Here is a 16,713-nt window from a genome sequence, read left to right on the forward strand (position 1 = left end):
TTATTTGGAACAAAATATTAAGTCTTATTAAAATGTTTCTAATGTAAATATCCAAATAGTTAGCCTGTATAGACAAATGTTCATAAGATATAAAAAGTGTTGTAAGAAGATCAACAGATAAATGCATTATTATGCTCTTCATGGACTTCTCATCTTCTTCAAGGTGAGCAATCTGAGGACAGGAGTTTATACCTGTACCTAGCTATTATTTTTAGACTGTAACAAGTCTTTTCATTAAATAGAATGGATTATAAGTGATGTAATCATACAAATTTTAATAAGTGTTATGTCTTTAAAAAAAAGCATCACTCATACGTTAGCCTGGTGACCCACTGGCCTGGCGACCCACTGACGTTTGATATGACTTTACAAACTCCAGTTCATACTACAGGACATACTGTTGTTTTATTTGCGTTTGGAGGTCATTGGAAGTAACTCCATTTACTTCAAAGCTTTTAACTTGAAAACAGATGGAATTGAACTGTCTACATTTGGAAAACTGCAACACTTCTGAACGCAAGTGACATCAAAAGCAGATATGGGATCATTGGAAACGATGGTTGTCATTTTCAGACCCCGTTTCGTGAGTTGTAATTGTGAGTTGTAGCTTGTATTTAATGTAGTTTATTGAAAAATCTAGTGGAATTCTAAGGAGGAGATTCAATTTTGTTCTTCAGGACATCGTGTCTGCGCATTTTTACTGCTTTTACGATAAATTCTCTGCTGATTTTTCCTCGCACCTCTATGGGGAGCAAGAAAAAATCAGCGGAGATTTCTGGCTAAAATCTCACGCTTGCGATATTTTGAGGAACATTGGAGCTAATTGAATCTTCCCTTATGTTTAATGTGAAATGTTGTAGAAAAACGTATGAAATTGTGTCTAAAATGTAATGTATATTTTATTATAGGATCTCCGGTTTATGCTGCCCCTGAAGTAATCAAAGGAGCAGATTTCTCCATTGCTAGTGATCTTTGGTCCTTAGGATGTGTGTTATATGAAATGTTTTCTGGTAAGTACCACCAGACATTGCTGCTTGTATGTATTTGTTTCTGCTCAAATAATCGGCTTTTCAAGGGCTACTGAAATGAAACAGGATTTACATAATTAGGTAATAACCTTCATACATGCTCTCTATGAGAATAGCCGTTCAAGCTACAGTACCTGTAGTTATGCCATGGAGGTACTGTGTGGTAAATAGAGAGCATCCATGTGGATAAACCCTAAAGGAAAACAGAAGTATGCTAAAGTATACGGGGGAGGGGGGGGGCTATTATACCCTCTAATAATGCAAAGTTTAACTACAAAGGCCTGAAGCTTACACTCAGCCATATTTAGGTTTCATAGAATCAGATGTCTGTGTCAGGCTTTCTTTCTAAAGAAGAGAACTTTTTTTTTTAGGAATAGATAACAGGAAAAACATTACTGACAGGCATTCTAATCCTCCGAGGTAGGAATTTTATAAAGGACATAAAACTTCTACAGCTCAAAGTTCATTAACCGTGCACTTACAAAAATATAAAGGATTTGCCACTGTTGGGTAAAGCATAATGGGAAAAGATATATCAATCAAAGTTGGAAAAGAAAATTGTAAAATGGCAAATCCTTCCCAGTGCAGCCCAGTGTGCTCTTATTAGATTGAAGGTGGTCTCCGAACCATTTTTTCCTAAATAATAAGCTCACCTGTGTTCGTTCATTGGCCATTTTAATATAGGGGGTTGGATATATTGTACAGAATGCTTGGGACATTTTTACATACTTTGGAGCACTGTGCCTAAAATCCACTAAAACCCAATTAAACAGGTCTGTCTTTTCACAGACTGCCAATACAGAAGTGGAACTTGCTCAATCAATTTATAGGTTCATAGCAGGGGCTTCAAAGGGTGGGGTTATCCACAACTGCCCCTGGCGTTGCCTTCTTCATTAAATTGTTTAGCGCCTCCTTAGAGCAAGTATAGAAAAAACTTACATGTGTTCTCTTCTCATGCTCAAAAAACCCTCTGACCCCCAGACCAGCATTACTGCGTGACTGAATCACTTAACCCCACAGAGCACTTTCTCCTTTGTAATATGGCTGGACCAGTATGCAATATGTGTCACTTAACCTCATGTATCGAACTCCTATTGTCCTATAGATTGTAAGTTTGTGTCTGTTAATACCCAGTCTTCTTTTTGTTGTATTGCTATGTTTGTTCCCAATTTTAAAGTGCTACGGAATATGCTGGCACTAGATAAATGTGAATAATAATAATTTTATAGGAAGAAAAACTTGGTTATCATTGCATAATCACAAAACAGTTTTGTGGGTAACAGGTTTCCAGATAAGAGATCCCAAACTTGTATTCCAAAATAGACTGACTTTTTCAAGGTTTGTAAATTGGCCTTTTGTCCTATTTACTCAGCAACAAACCATACTTTATGGTAAATCCAATTAGTAGCAACAGGTCCTTAACACTTTTATGACCTTAATAATCGAATTAAAGTCTTACGTATTTGTGTATGTTCATACTGCATTGCTTTGCATTTCTGGTTTATCAGTGTGTGTCAGGCTTAGATTTTTGTGCTTTTCTTCATTTGAAAGGCAAACCTATGTCAGTATTTTTGATATAGTTGTTTCTTAATTGTCTTGGATATGCAACTGATTTTTCATTAAAACTTCTATGTCTTTATAGGGCAACCCCCTTTTTTCTCTGAAAGTTTCTCAGAATTGACAGAGAAGATTGTAAATGAAGACTTAACTCCCCCCCAAGGTATGTAAATAAGGTATAAAACATTATTGGATTTACTTTTTATGATTTTGGCACAATAATGAGGAGTTCATTTAAATTAGAGTATGTGTTTAAAAATGTACAGTCCTGCTGGCCTGTTAGTTGATTTCCATAGATTTAAAATATTTACATTTTTCTTGGTTCTTTTAAAGGCCCAATATGCCCCTAAATATATTTTACATGTTCCTAAAATCTGTGTAATTTGTTCATTCCTGTTTCTTATACCCTCACCTCATTGAGATTGAATAGATGTAAATCTGAAATACAAGTTAATCCAGTATATGAAAAGGGAATTTCTAACATTCCTAAATGTATTTTGTAAAAGTTTTTAGACATGTTTGATGTTTTTCCAATGACATGGAAGTCAAGTGCAAACTATTGTTCTCTATTATCAACCATTTCAGACTAAAAGTTACTGTCTGCAGTGTTCCTTATTATCCTTACATAGAAAATCTGGTGAGCATAGGAAAAAATCATGCCCCAGGAACACTATTTTATCTCAAATATATTCTATTTAATAAGCGTCTAAAACTTTCACTTAAATATATGTGAATATTAATTGCAGCTTTTTTATATGTTAAGAATCCATATGTTCTTTTGGTGGTTTTACTATATTGGATAAGGCACTTTGAAGTGAAATTTTGCATTAAAAATGTGTGATAATAGGAGATATGTTCTATGGTTCGCTTGCCAAATTAGAATGTACTTTTAAAATGCTTTACTTCCCCAAGTTGCTACTACTTAATTCTTAAATGTCTGACCAGGGCCATCATCTGCCAAGCCATCTTTAGAGTTCCAGTCGTTACTCACTGGTTTACTACAGAAGGACCCGTTAAAACGGTATGTATACCTGTACATTCATACAATTTACATTTCAGGTAACTTTTTGTTTATATTTTGTTATTACTTTTTTGTCATTGAACAATATCAGGACAGTCCAGTTGTGGGTGCACTATTGCATTTGTCTAGTGTAAGGAATTGTGTATGCTACAAACAGGACTTCCTAGAATAAAGATTATACTTATCTGTCCGTAGCCTCTAGAAGGTTGGTGTGGCGGATCTGTGCATGAGTTGGTGTCTGTATATACTGGATAGGGAGATGCGGTTGTATTCTTAGAAGGTGGATGAGTTGGCTTAGTGGAAGTAGGCTGTTCCAGGTGTGAAGAGCTGGGGGATGCGAGACAAAGTAGCGTGAGTGAATGCTTTAAAATAGAAGTGCTGGTAATCCCCTTGGGAGGCAAAATTAAAAAAAGTTTAGCACACGTATAGTTAAATAATTATATATTTGGCATTAATGGTGGAAGGGCAACAGGAAAGAGTTAGACATAGTTACAAGGGTATTAGAATAATGGTACTAAACTACTCATACATAGGTCTTGGGGTAAACATGAATGGATATTGGGATGGAATGTGATAAGGTGAGATTAGATATGTCTATAAGGGATAAAGGAGAATTATTTATAAATTGAATGAAATACAATATATCTTGATATGTGCAGGAGTTATCACGAGAAGGAGAGAGAAAGTTTTAGGAGGTGGATAGTGTGCTAAATATGGGTTGTGAATGTGAATAAGAATTTGTTGTATCAGTGAAAACGTAGATTGCAATAATGTGAAACAATGCAGAGCAATAAAATTATACATTACTATAAGTAAAAAGGTAAATACAATAAAACTCAAAATATAATCAAGTTATTAAAAATAGAAAAAAAAGTTACATTTTAGTGCGTACTGATCCAAAAATTGTATTTACATTTACTGTTAGCACAAGTAAAATGCATCTAAATGGGAATGACACAAAAAAAAAATCACTTTTTCACTCCTTCATGGCAGCCTTTGCTATGGGATTGCGTCTCTTTTGTTTAGCTAGAGACAGGTCAAATAAGAAAGCAAGAAAAAGAAGATTTTTGTACTTACATTAAATCTCTTTCTTCGATTCCATCTGGGGGACACTGCTACCATGGGGTTGTATGAGGGCACATGGAGTTGGCACTTAAATAGTTAACAACTTAGTTTGCTGCTGACTCCTCCCCTCTGCAAACCTACAGACCTCAGTAATACTAAAGTCCCAAGAAAAGGGCTCAACAACACAACTAACCGTAGAACAGCAAAAGAGAGGGAACACAGTGTCCCCCAGATGGAATCGGAGAAAGAGATTTAGCGTAAGTACAAAAATCTTCTTTTCTCCTTCATCCACTCTGGGGGACACTGTTACCATGCCGGACCTTCAAAAGTAGCTCCTAAGGGAGGGAATTCTCTGGGTTACTAGCCCACAAAACACTGAGGCCGGAATTGGCATCAGCAAATGCAAAATTGTTGAACTGGCAAAACCTGGTAAAGGTATGAACTGAGGGCCAGGTCGCCGACCTACCCAGCTTCTCTGAAGATGCTCCATGGCAAGCAGCCCAGGAAGCCCCCACCGCACAGATAGAGTGCACCGTGAGAACCTGAGGCACAGGAAAATTTATACACACATAAGCAAGCTTAATCATAGATCTGATCTGACGACCAATGGTCTGCTTGGTGGACGGCCAACCTCTCCTATGAGATTTATAAAGAACAAAAAGTGAGTCAGTCCTGCAACCAGATGAAGTCCTGTCCACATAAACCCGTAAAGCTTGGACCACGTCCAGCCTAACAGAGGAAGAAGGCCCAGAAGGAGCAATCTGTTCTCTAAAGGCCGGAACCACTATCTCATGATTTAAATAAAAACCAGGAACCACCCCATGCAAGAAAGTAGGTAAGGGCCTATGAACCGTCCTATTCTCATGGAACACCAGACAATGAACCCTACGGGACAAGGCTCCAAGCTCCGACACACGTTGAGTAGATGCAATGGCTAGCAAAAATACCACTTTCCACGTCAAGAAACGCAGATCAGCCGACTCCAGGTTCGATTGGAGGCCGCTGAAGAACCTCAATAACGAGGTTCAAATCCCACGGGGCCAACGGAGGAACGTTGGGAGGCTGAACATGAATAACCTCCTGAAGGAAAATACAAACGTCAGGGAGTAAAGCTAACCGGCGCTGAAAGAAAATAGAAAGCTCAGAGACCTGAACCTTCAAAGTACCCAGTCTTAATCCCATCTCTAACCCATCCTGAAGAAAGGCCAGAAAATAACTTATCTGAAAAAGGTAGGGTTAGGACACTTCTTCTCTGCAGTCCATAGATCCTCCACATCATGTGATAGATCTTAGCTGATATCGGCTTCCAAGACTTTATGAGGGTCTCCACTACCCTGGAAGAGAACCTCCCCGACCGCCAGAGGTTGGCTTCAACAGCCACGCCATTAAAGCCAGCCGTGGTAAGTCTGGATGGTGTAAATGGTTCTTGACTGAAAAGATCGGGCCTGAGAGGAAAAGCCTAGCCTGACCCTTTCACCAGAAGCAAGATGTTGGCGAATCGGAGCCAACCGAGCCAATTCGGTGCCACCAGAATGATCGAAAAACAGTACTTGCCTTAGAACCCACGTAATCATCGGAATAGGTGGAAAGTGATATCCTAAACAGGAGTCCCAATTCTTGGACATTACCTGCACCGCCACAGCCAGAGAAATTCTGGTTCTTGCACAGAATCTTGGAACCTAGTGATGCCATCAGATCCAGATCTGGCTGGCCCATTTCCAGACTAGCTCCTGAAACACCTGAGAATGCAGTTCCCATTCTCCCAGAAGAATTGGATGCCTGCTGAGATAATCCTCTTCTAGTTGTTCACTCCGGGAATAAACACTTCCGAAATCGCTGGAACAAGTTTCTGCACCCACAAGAAGACCTGTTCCGCTACCTCCATAGCTCCTGCGCTTCTTGTTCCTCCTTGGCGATTTTTTTTTTGAAATCCGAAAACAAAATTATTATATATTTTTTTTTTTTTTCACTAAACATAAGAGCCCATAACACTGGGCTATAACAACTAAAACTAAACCCACGCAGGGGTAATAGCAGTGTCATAAGTTCATGCATACATTGTCAAAACACATCATACATCAGAAAATATATGCAGGTTAGGATCTAACTTCAGATATATTTAAAGAATATAAAAACATAGCAGTAATTGACATGCAAAACTGGAATAGTCTTCCCGTACGACCTGCCTACATATAGCATAAAATGAGGCATCGAAATAATAAAAGTAATAATAGTGGCTGGGTGCCTGCCCCGGACATAATACTCTTAAGAGAGGTCTTCCTCCCTCAATCCCTCAGTAACATAAGGAGATATTCTCCATCTATACCAGATCTTCTCATACTTATCAAGCAAATTGCTGCTAGCATACACTAATCGCTCATGGCCTACTGTGTCATCAACCAGATCAATCCAATCCTTCAAGGCCGGACTCTCCGGAGCCATCCTCTTCCTTGCAATGACCACCTTTGCAACATAAGTAAAGTAGTAATGAGTAGTTTAATAAGCTTATGAGTATTCCTGGACAGGCCGAGACCGAATATGCATAGTCTTGGTGTGATGACGTATACTCCCACTCCCAATCGTATTATACAGACACCCACCTCCCTCCAGAAGGAAGACACCAATGGGCATTCCAGAGCATGTGCCTCCTCCTTGGCGATTTACATATGCCACTGCAGTGACATTGGAGGTGAACTGGTTTTCCTTGAAGGAGAGACTGCGCTCCCTGGAGCGCTAACAACATGGCTCTTAGCTCAAGAATATCTATGGGCCAGAGCACCTCCTTTTCTGTTCAAAGACCCTGGAGGCAAAGCTGGAGTACAACAGCTCCCCAGCCCTTCAGACTGGCATCTGTGGTCACCAGAATCCAAGACCACAGCACAAAAGATCATCCCATCATCAGAAGCTCTTGAACTAGCCACCATTTCAGGGGTTGTTATTATTATTATTAATTTTTATTTATAGGGCGCCACTAGGTGTCCGTAGCGACGTACAAGGACAAACGAAATTACAATACGAGGAGAGATAGCACAGTACAGTAAACAATAAGCACAGTAACTCCGTGAGCTCAAAGCACAGCGGGGGAGGGGAGAGGGGAAGGTCTGCATACGACGGTGCCCAAGAGGGAGGGCACGGATGATAGGGAGACCCCCAGGGGGGGAGAGGAGGGAGCGGGAGGGGACGGGGGGAAGAGGGTCCTCGAGGAGGAGGGCAAGGTTGCTGGAGAGCAGAGTTAACAGTGGTGAAGACAGGAGGAGAGGTGCCCCCTGCTCAAAGGAGTGTACAATCTAAGGGGTGTGGTAGACAGACAGAGAGACACGAGGGAGAGAGGGAGGAATGGAGGATAGGGGAAGGGAAATGAAGGGGAAGAGGCAGAAGAAAATGTAGGTAATTAAGTGGGAGACTGGAAGGCTTTAGGAAAAAGGGGGGTTTTTAAAGCCCGTTTGAAACTGGACAGGGTTGACGAGTCTCCCTGGAGAGTCTGATTCGTTGGGTCTCCAGATGAAAAAGGGGGACACAACCATTGTCTTAGTAGATTCCACTGGAACATACGAGAGTGGAAACAACCATATGGGAGGGGTTTGAACATTAATACCATCAACCGTAGAATCCCCATGTCCAAGCGCATGGAAGGACATGGGTGACTCAGGATTAACTGTACAGAGAGTTGTAGGGATCTGTAGAGAAGGATCTTGGAAAAAGATATTCTGAAAAGTGGTGTCCATTATTAATCCTAGAAACCTCATCCTCTGTGAGGGCATCAACTGGGATCTGGAATAATTGATTATCCAACAGTGTTACTCCAGAATTTGAATAGACAGGGTCAGGTGCTAATAGAGAAAAGGACCTGATAAGTCTTTGAGGAGAAAATAGTCCAAATGCGGAATAATGTTCACTCCCAAGGCACGTTAACGTTCTGCCATTACTGCCATAATCTTTGTGACAACTCTCTGGACTGTGGAAAGCCAAAGGGGAAATCCCTGAATTGATAATGGGAGCTTCATATTGTAAAAACAAAGGACTTATCCCATCCGAAACTTGTCTACTCGTAGATGTTGGTTTAGCCCCCTTGAGGTTTAGAATTGATCGAAATGAACCGTCCTGTTTGGACACCAAGAACAGGTTTGAATAAAGCTCCCGGTGTTTCTGCCACTCTGGACATGATCCCCAAGATCCAAATATCTTAGGTGGACACCGCCCACTGATATTTGAATAATTGTAGATGACCCCCTACCTCCAAAGTGTTCATGACATTGGTAGCAGTACTAAGGAAACGTGGGATCAAGATATCTGGACTATATCCTAGTAATGGTCAGAAGAAATTGTCAGCCACAGGACAGCCCAGGTAGATAAATTTCTTCCTGTGACATGGATGTGTTATCAACAAGAAAAGAGCCATCGTGTTCCAACACAACATATGAAGTTTTTGGGAGTCCAAATAGACATCAGGAGGAACAAGGAATATCTGTCAGAGGAAAAATGTGTCAATATCCCTGGATGTTCATCATCAAACTAGGTTAAGAAAAGGGCTACAGCTGTTGGGAATGTTTTCCTCAACAATAGGAATAGTTCTGTGGGCAAGTTGGCACATGCCAGATCTCCAACTGAAGCTCTTAAAGAAATGGAATCGCAATCAAGTTTTGTTGGATAAGGTCATAAAGCTTTCAGAGACCACCAATGGATCTACCAAGACCCAAATTAGTGAAACTAGGAATGTAACGTTCAGCGCCGGAGTGGGTGATACCCACAACAGACTCCAGGGCAACATGAAGGGAAGCACATCTTTAGAAAATATTGTATATAAACATCTTGTAAACAAGAGCGGTTTGGAAAGCCGTCCATTTAGAGTCGATGTCCGGCACCACATCGCCATCGCCACTGCCAGCAAATGTATTCCCCCCTTTTGTCTCAAACAACAAAACAGCATGTTTGGGGCAGAGTAATGCATCCTTTCAGATCCAACCACATGGACTCTTTGCCAAGCTGTCCTTCCCGGCCCAGGAATTTGGCCAACCTCAATTCATGCTAAAATCATGCATGTGGGATTTTCACATGTTTTAATAACTGCTGTGTGAAAGACCAAATATTTTTAGGCGGAAGGATCAGTAATCATTAGCATATAGAGTTTTAACAGCAATTTATTAGCTTCTGCATTATCACTGAAATATATCATGTGTGCTTATTGTTAAAATGCAGTAATGAAATTTCAGACAATGCCGCAATGCGTCTCCACAAATTATGTAAACTATATTCCAATTAAAGAAAAACTTATATTTTAGTGATTTTTTTCCATTGTTATATTTAGATAACTGCTTTTGTGTCATGTTTCTGTGACATGAAATAGTAAGACATGATGAGGATTAAAGGAAGCCAGAAGAAAGAAATATATATATTCAATCAAAGTTGCAGGAAAGCATGTACAAAGCTATTAGTTAAAGTTATCAGGTGGTTTAAATCTCCTTTAACATACTTGATAGTTGCAGTTATATCAAATTTTAAACGTCCATCTACAAAATAAATTCACCTACATGTGACAATGATAGATTATATTGGCACATAATTGTTCAGACTGTGGGCTGCTATTATAATGCTTCACAAACTGATTGGTGGACTGGTTGGCTAGTGCAAAAACATATACATGGATATGTAAAGGTGTTGATCTGATTGTTTATTACAGGCCTGTCCAACCTGCGGCCCTCCAGATGTTGTGAAACTACAATCCCCAGCATGCTTTGCCAGTAGACAACCTGTTAATAGCTGGAAGGGCATGCTGGGACTTGTAGTTTCACAACATCTGGAGGGCCGCAGGTTGGACAGGCCTGGTTTATTACTTGTGTTATGCAAACTGTTAAGTAAAACAAGTAGATCAGCTGTTATATTGGTGTTTATTCATCAAAGTTTGTATTATGTATGGATGGTGCAGCACCTAAGTAAACACATAAAAGTTCACCACTTTCTGCAGCATGTCAGATTTTTTAGTTCTACATTAATCAAAATGGATTCATATTTCAAAGTCCTAGTTATATTGGTCATCCCTCAAGGTACCTGTATTGTCTTTCAGAATTACTTGGACTGAATTACTGCGCCACTCTTTCTGGAAAGATGCATTGTCTGGCAGTGACAGTGTTGTCCTGAATTCTAGTGTTCTCAGGTATGAAATTGTACTTTTACTTAAAGGTCATCAGCCAGTAAAAATGTTACAAAGTTAGACAATAAAATGTCAGACATTTGTCAATGTTCTTAACTGTCATTGAATATTAAATATTTAGTATTTATAAGATATGGAGAGTCTAGTTGTATTGTTGCTTTTACTTTGTTTTGTTGCTTAAACATGTGTTTACTTCTGTACTTTGTTTTAGAGAACCCAGACATGCTTTAGGGTAATGACCTTGTATTTGGATTACAGTTTGTAAGGCTAGGTTCACACGGCAGTTTTTTCAGCCAATTATCGGGCCAATCACCCGATAAACGACTGCTCGGCCAGATATCGCATTAGTGTGTATACTTACTCGATGAACCTCTTATCGTTTCAAAGTACCGATTGTTGATTCATTTGGTTGGTCGTACTATTTAATAATTTTGTTCCTATCACCTTCCGATACTGCACAGTGACAGCCCCTGTGTTACCCGGATGAATCGGTGACAGTTACCCCCGCTCCAGTTACCAGGCTGCATGGAGTGAATTATATAGTATATTGATATGCTAAGTAGTACAGTGCTAACAAGTGGTTTGAGAAACGAGTGCTTTCTGACACTAGAGTATATGGGTACCAGGAGAGGACACTATGGAGAGACACTATGCTGCCACTTTTTAGCTGATAGTTCATGACAGATGAATAGGACAGATCTGGAGGTAATTGAGTGTAGTGTGTACGCATGAATCGGCAGGCTGATCAAGACTTTCTTTTGTTTTTGTCGCTAAATTGTTAAAATATTGTATCGTTACAATTTTGTTGTAGTGTGTAACTAGCCTAACACATGTAGCTCATTATTTGCTACAGTATGTAACATGTTTAGTACTGGGGAGTAATCTCATTCAGTGACCATAGCTCAAGCTTTATCTGTTTTTCTGATTGCAAACTACAAATAGTGGGCGGGGGTTGGTTAGGAGTCACTTATTTTAAATGTTAAGACCATGTTGGGATTATCTGAAGAATTGTTTTGTTTATAGATGTGACAAAGTGGTATGTATTTTATTTTGGCATTTTATTGTCCGGCACTACTACATTACTGCTATGATGGTGCTCTGTAAATAAGCATTAACCATAAAATACAAAATAGAAAAGGATCCAATGACATTTTATCTGTTCTCCTGGGTGATGGAGACACTTTCCTACTGAAATCAAACGGTTCAGCATTAATGTTTCTCACCTATGCTGAGCCGAGGAGGGGATTCAAAGACTGCAGGATGAGTACAGCCAGCCAAAAAGCAGGAGAAAATTGTACCTCTCTGCCACCATCTACTGGGCAATGCTGGTATTATTTAGTGATTCTTGTAGCACAGGGCCCAAGACATGTGATTGCTCAATGTGTTTTTATTGTAGTTGCACTAAACAGTGCAATGTAATGATTTTGTGTTTTTTTTTTTGTCTATAGATAAGGTGGAACATTAACCATATAAAGTTATTGCTTTGAGTTTCTCATGTGCCATATGAATTGGTAACTCCAATTTACATATATGAACAAATGCAACCACATCTTAGAATTGTCTTACCCATTCAGGAAATTTCAAACTAGCAGAAATATGGATCATCTGGATATAATTAGTTAGATCCAGTCGCAAATATTTTTTTTTTCCTTCACCCGCCCTCCCCCAAAATTGCAGATTTTTTTTGTTAAATCTTGCACATTGTCAGTAAAAGCAGAATATCCAGCACAGCCTGCAGGTGATTAATTTCGAATTGCTTGGGACCCCCAACTTCTTTGTGTTAATTTCTAACACAGGTAATGATTGGACAGAGGTGTGAATTTGTAATCGCGCCTGTGTTCGAAATGAACACAGCTCTTTTTGATACTCTGCTTCCCCATGTTTTTTTGCGGGTAGTAGAGTCAGAGCAGTGCCAGTGAGTGGTGGGGTTATATTGCAGAACAAGTGGGTCTCTACCATGAGGTCCCTACACTTGTGCTTGTTGGGGAGAGCAAGCTGGTGAGTAAACCTTTATTTTTGACACACATTTATTTGTGAGGCGTTTTAAATTATATTTTCCCCCGATTGAGACATGAACCTATTTCATATTTAATGTTTTGTATTTTTAAAAATCTTACATATGTTTACCGATATTGAAGAATTGTGCTCCAGCATATTTGACAAGTAAGAAATTATGCTTTTTTTTACCATGACAGGATAAACAGCGAGGCTTTGAATAGGGACACCAAAGAGGAGCCTGGAACACCTGGAACCTTTCACAAGTCATTTAAGATTGGTTAGTGACAACAATTATTTGTTAAATATCTATTTAATAGATATGTCACACTTTGAGCAAATATGTTAAAGCTCTCATACATGCAAGGACATTATTTCCCTACAATAGCTTGTTATTTGATACCCGTTTTACCTCCCGCGACTACGTGATAGGGAATTGGAAGAGGAATAGCAGGATATCTTAGACCGAGGAGTAGTGAAAAGCCTCATCTCCACTCTGATTAAAGAGATGACCTATAAGTTATATTCCAGGTGGTACTGTGTATACTGGACAGATTAAATATGATGCTTCCCACTCTGACCCCAGGAGGAGTTGCGTCCACAGGGGAACTCTCCTCCATATTTGGTGAACAAGCCCTCTTTGATGCCATTTTGGAGTCTCCTGCCTAAAGGACTATCCTTTTGTGCTGCCCCCTACCCTATCCCCTCTTTCTCCCAATTACTTATGGTAATCACCCTTGGCATAATGTTATGCCACATTGATGTTCTCCTTGATTTGTATTATGCTAATTGTGAAATTGAAAATTTTATGGTCATCCATAGTATTTCTCATACTGTTCGGTTGTCTATATTATCTATTCTGACCTATCAAAGTAAAGAAACAAATAAATAAATATGTTCTGTAGCTTTTATTTTAATAATTTGTGTATAACTTTTATTTATATATTCTCATTCAGAAAATCCATCAGATTTAAGACCCAAAAGCGCTCTTGATGGAGAATCAAATGAGGCAATTTTCTTGCTCAGGTAACTGAGAAAAAGTAAATATGATTGTCCTTTAAGACTAGTTATTGTTGTGTCAAACCCACCCCCAACTTTTTGTAGCCTGACCTCACATGTAGCAAAAGTATACAGAAACCAACAATGAGATCCACTTAAGGTAGTGGGGGGAGGGAGGTGTTGGGCAAGACCCACCTACTTACTACATAGAGGGACAGGTTACAAAGAGGTGGGTTGTAAAAAAAAATAAAAATGAAATTCCCCTTTAATCTAGAGTAAATTAATTGGCAGTAATTCATCCAGTTATTATTTTGCTGATCTTTGTATACATGTACCTTTTCATGGACATTTCTAAATAATTAATTTGATGGAAACAGATAATTACGAATTAAAAATTAATCAAAAGTTAACAAATTATGTTAAATGTCCAATTTTTGCTTAGAATGTGAAATCTACCGATTATTAAAATATGTACCAATCATTGCTGTATAATCTTGGCATGTGAGATTATTAGATATTGTGGCTAATTTTTGGTGTAAATTTTGCAGCTCTTACACCACGCCACGCACAAGTACTGCCACAGCTAAAGGCAAGAAATTAGCAGGTGCTATCCACAGCTCCGTGCAAGAGCCTGCAGAAGTTCCAAAGGTAGTACTGTTTGTTTACCTTATGTATATGTTTATTGTGTTCTGTTGTATGGGATATTTACTCTTCTGTTTGTGCTATGTCAGTATTTATCTATTTGTAGTTAGCTTTAAACAAAGTTAAATTGCACTGGTCACCTGCACTTGAGGATGCAGCCTATCGGCTTGTAAACTGTTACAGTACTCCTAGTGCTTTCCTAGCTCCTAGTTTTTTCCACAGTTGGTATGTAACAGGTGCATTTTAAAAGTTGGTTACTCTGTAAAGAATATTTATCCTTAGACTGGGATCAAGACAGGAAAAGGCAGATAACCAGTAGTAACAATAAATGTAAAGGCATGTGCTCCACTCCAATGTAGAATGTTACATTATGCATGACATGAATATGTGCTGGGCCTATTGTGACTGTTGGACTAGTTTTAGTACAATTTCTTTTCCCAACTGTTTCCAGTATTTAATGGATGCATTCTCCCATGAGATATAATGAATTAGTCTGCTTGGGTAAGTGTTCCATAATTTTTTGCTTTCATTTAGCGGTGAATCACTTTTCAAAAAAATGAAACCTCAGGCTGTCATTTACATTACCCAGCGCATCACGCTGCCTCCACCGGCTTGCCTTCTTCCCATAGTGCATCCTAGTGCCATCTCTTCCCCAGGTAAACGACGCACATGGACCTGGCCGTCCACATAATGTAAAAGAAAACATGATTCAGCAGACCAGGCCGGCTTCCATTACACCTTTTAGGTAGTTCTGGCACCCACGTGCCCATTGTAGGCACTTTCAGCGATGGACAGGGGTCAGCATTGGCATGCTGCAATGCACTGTGTGTTCTGACACCTTTCTTTCATAGCATGCATTAACTTTTTCAGCAATTTGTGGTACAGTTGCTTTTCTATGGGATTGGACTAGAGGGGCTAGCCTTTACTCTCCACGTGCATTGCATCAATGAGCCTTGGGTGCCCATGACCCTGTTGCCAGTACGTCAGTTGTCCTGTCTTGCCAGTTTTGGTAGGTACTAACCACTGCATACCGGGAACACCCCACAAGGCCTGCCGTTATCACAATATGGCCCTTGTCAAAGTCGCTCAGATCCTTACGCTTGCTCATTTTTTCTGCTTCCAACACATCAACTTCAGGAACTAACTGTTCTCTTGCTGCCTAATATATCCCACACCTTGACAGGTGCCGTTGTAACAAGATATTCCATGTTATTTACTTCACTTGTCAGTGGCTTTAATGTTGCGGTTGATTAGTGTATATAGTTACACATTATAGTGAAAGCAGATTACAATTTTTAGGTCTTTTTTTTGTTTTCTAGTAAACTGTTTATTAAAAGCATTACCAGCAATACATAAATCAGAAACATAAACTCAAGTCTCTGCAAGCAAAAGACTTGCATGCATTGGTTTTATGACTATAAGAAATATTGTTGGCAATAAGATAACAGAGGACTACTGGCTAAGACTTATTTCTTTAATGCAGGTAAATAACTAGTCAAGGAAAAGTGAAGTAGTGGTATCCAGGTAAAAAGGACATGGAAATAGGGGTTGGGAGTGGGTCCTCTCGGGTTGTTGCTGAGGAAGAGGACTATAGTTTAATATTGGAGCAAGGGATATTCTAGACGAGGATCAAGATAACAAATTGAGTAGGGGCTGATTGTGAAAGGAGGTCCAGAGAGCCCAATTTTTTATGAAAAGATTCAAAGGCGTTCCTGAGGATGCTGGTAATGTATTCCATTCGGTACATATGCCAGATTCATGTGCACGTTTAGGTCTTTCTTTTGTTTGTAATAAGCTTGTGACATCATGCCGACATTTCCAATTCAAAGTACATCAAACTATAACTCATTGATGACTGTTCACCTGGTTCAGAGTTTGGCTTTATATTCTTTACATTCCTAATACAGTTAGAGATAAGAGACAATCTGAGAACAAAAATTATACAAACTGGACTCGTAGACAAGTTTTGTAAAAGTCTGCATATTGTTTGTTTGTACCTTTTTATTTTGTTGTGTACTGGAACTCATCCTTCTGTGCACTGATTTTATTCTATAGAAAAATATAAAGTAATCAAGATATCAAGTATTCAAGAAAGTACAGAAAGCCATTTGTTCCAGAAATTAGCATGCTTAGTTTTTTAATGAAGGAAGAGTATACTCCTCCTCTTATGCTACCCATCACCAGTGGAAGGGAGGAGACTGAGTCATTAAGCATTTCATTAGTTTTAAACAAGTGTGGTTCCTCCTTGGAGGAATACA

At 39.3% G+C, this 16,713-nt stretch overlaps 1 protein-coding gene across 5 annotated transcripts in view; it reads left to right on the forward strand.

The window, feature by feature from the left end:
• Positions 1 to 16,713, forward strand: part of ULK4 (unc-51 like kinase 4) — a 572,842-nt gene that overhangs the window by 11,805 nt on the left and 544,324 nt on the right. For all 5 annotated transcript variants that reach the window (XM_075212480.1, XM_075212479.1, XM_075212478.1 and 2 more), the window contains 7 exons: positions 909 to 1,010; positions 2,671 to 2,748; positions 3,531 to 3,606; positions 10,733 to 10,822; positions 13,015 to 13,094; positions 13,771 to 13,840; positions 14,362 to 14,461. In XM_075212480.1, coding sequence (XP_075068581.1) covers positions 909 to 1,010; positions 2,671 to 2,748; positions 3,531 to 3,606; positions 10,733 to 10,822; positions 13,015 to 13,094; positions 13,771 to 13,840; positions 14,362 to 14,461 — 596 coding nt within the window. The remainder of the gene's footprint in view (positions 1 to 908; positions 1,011 to 2,670; positions 2,749 to 3,530; positions 3,607 to 10,732; positions 10,823 to 13,014; positions 13,095 to 13,770; positions 13,841 to 14,361; positions 14,462 to 16,713) is intronic.

The sequence above is a fragment of the Mixophyes fleayi genome, chromosome 5 (genome assembly GCF_038048845.1).
Source record: "Mixophyes fleayi isolate aMixFle1 chromosome 5, aMixFle1.hap1, whole genome shotgun sequence".
Taxonomy (NCBI): domain Eukaryota; kingdom Metazoa; phylum Chordata; class Amphibia; order Anura; family Limnodynastidae; genus Mixophyes; species Mixophyes fleayi.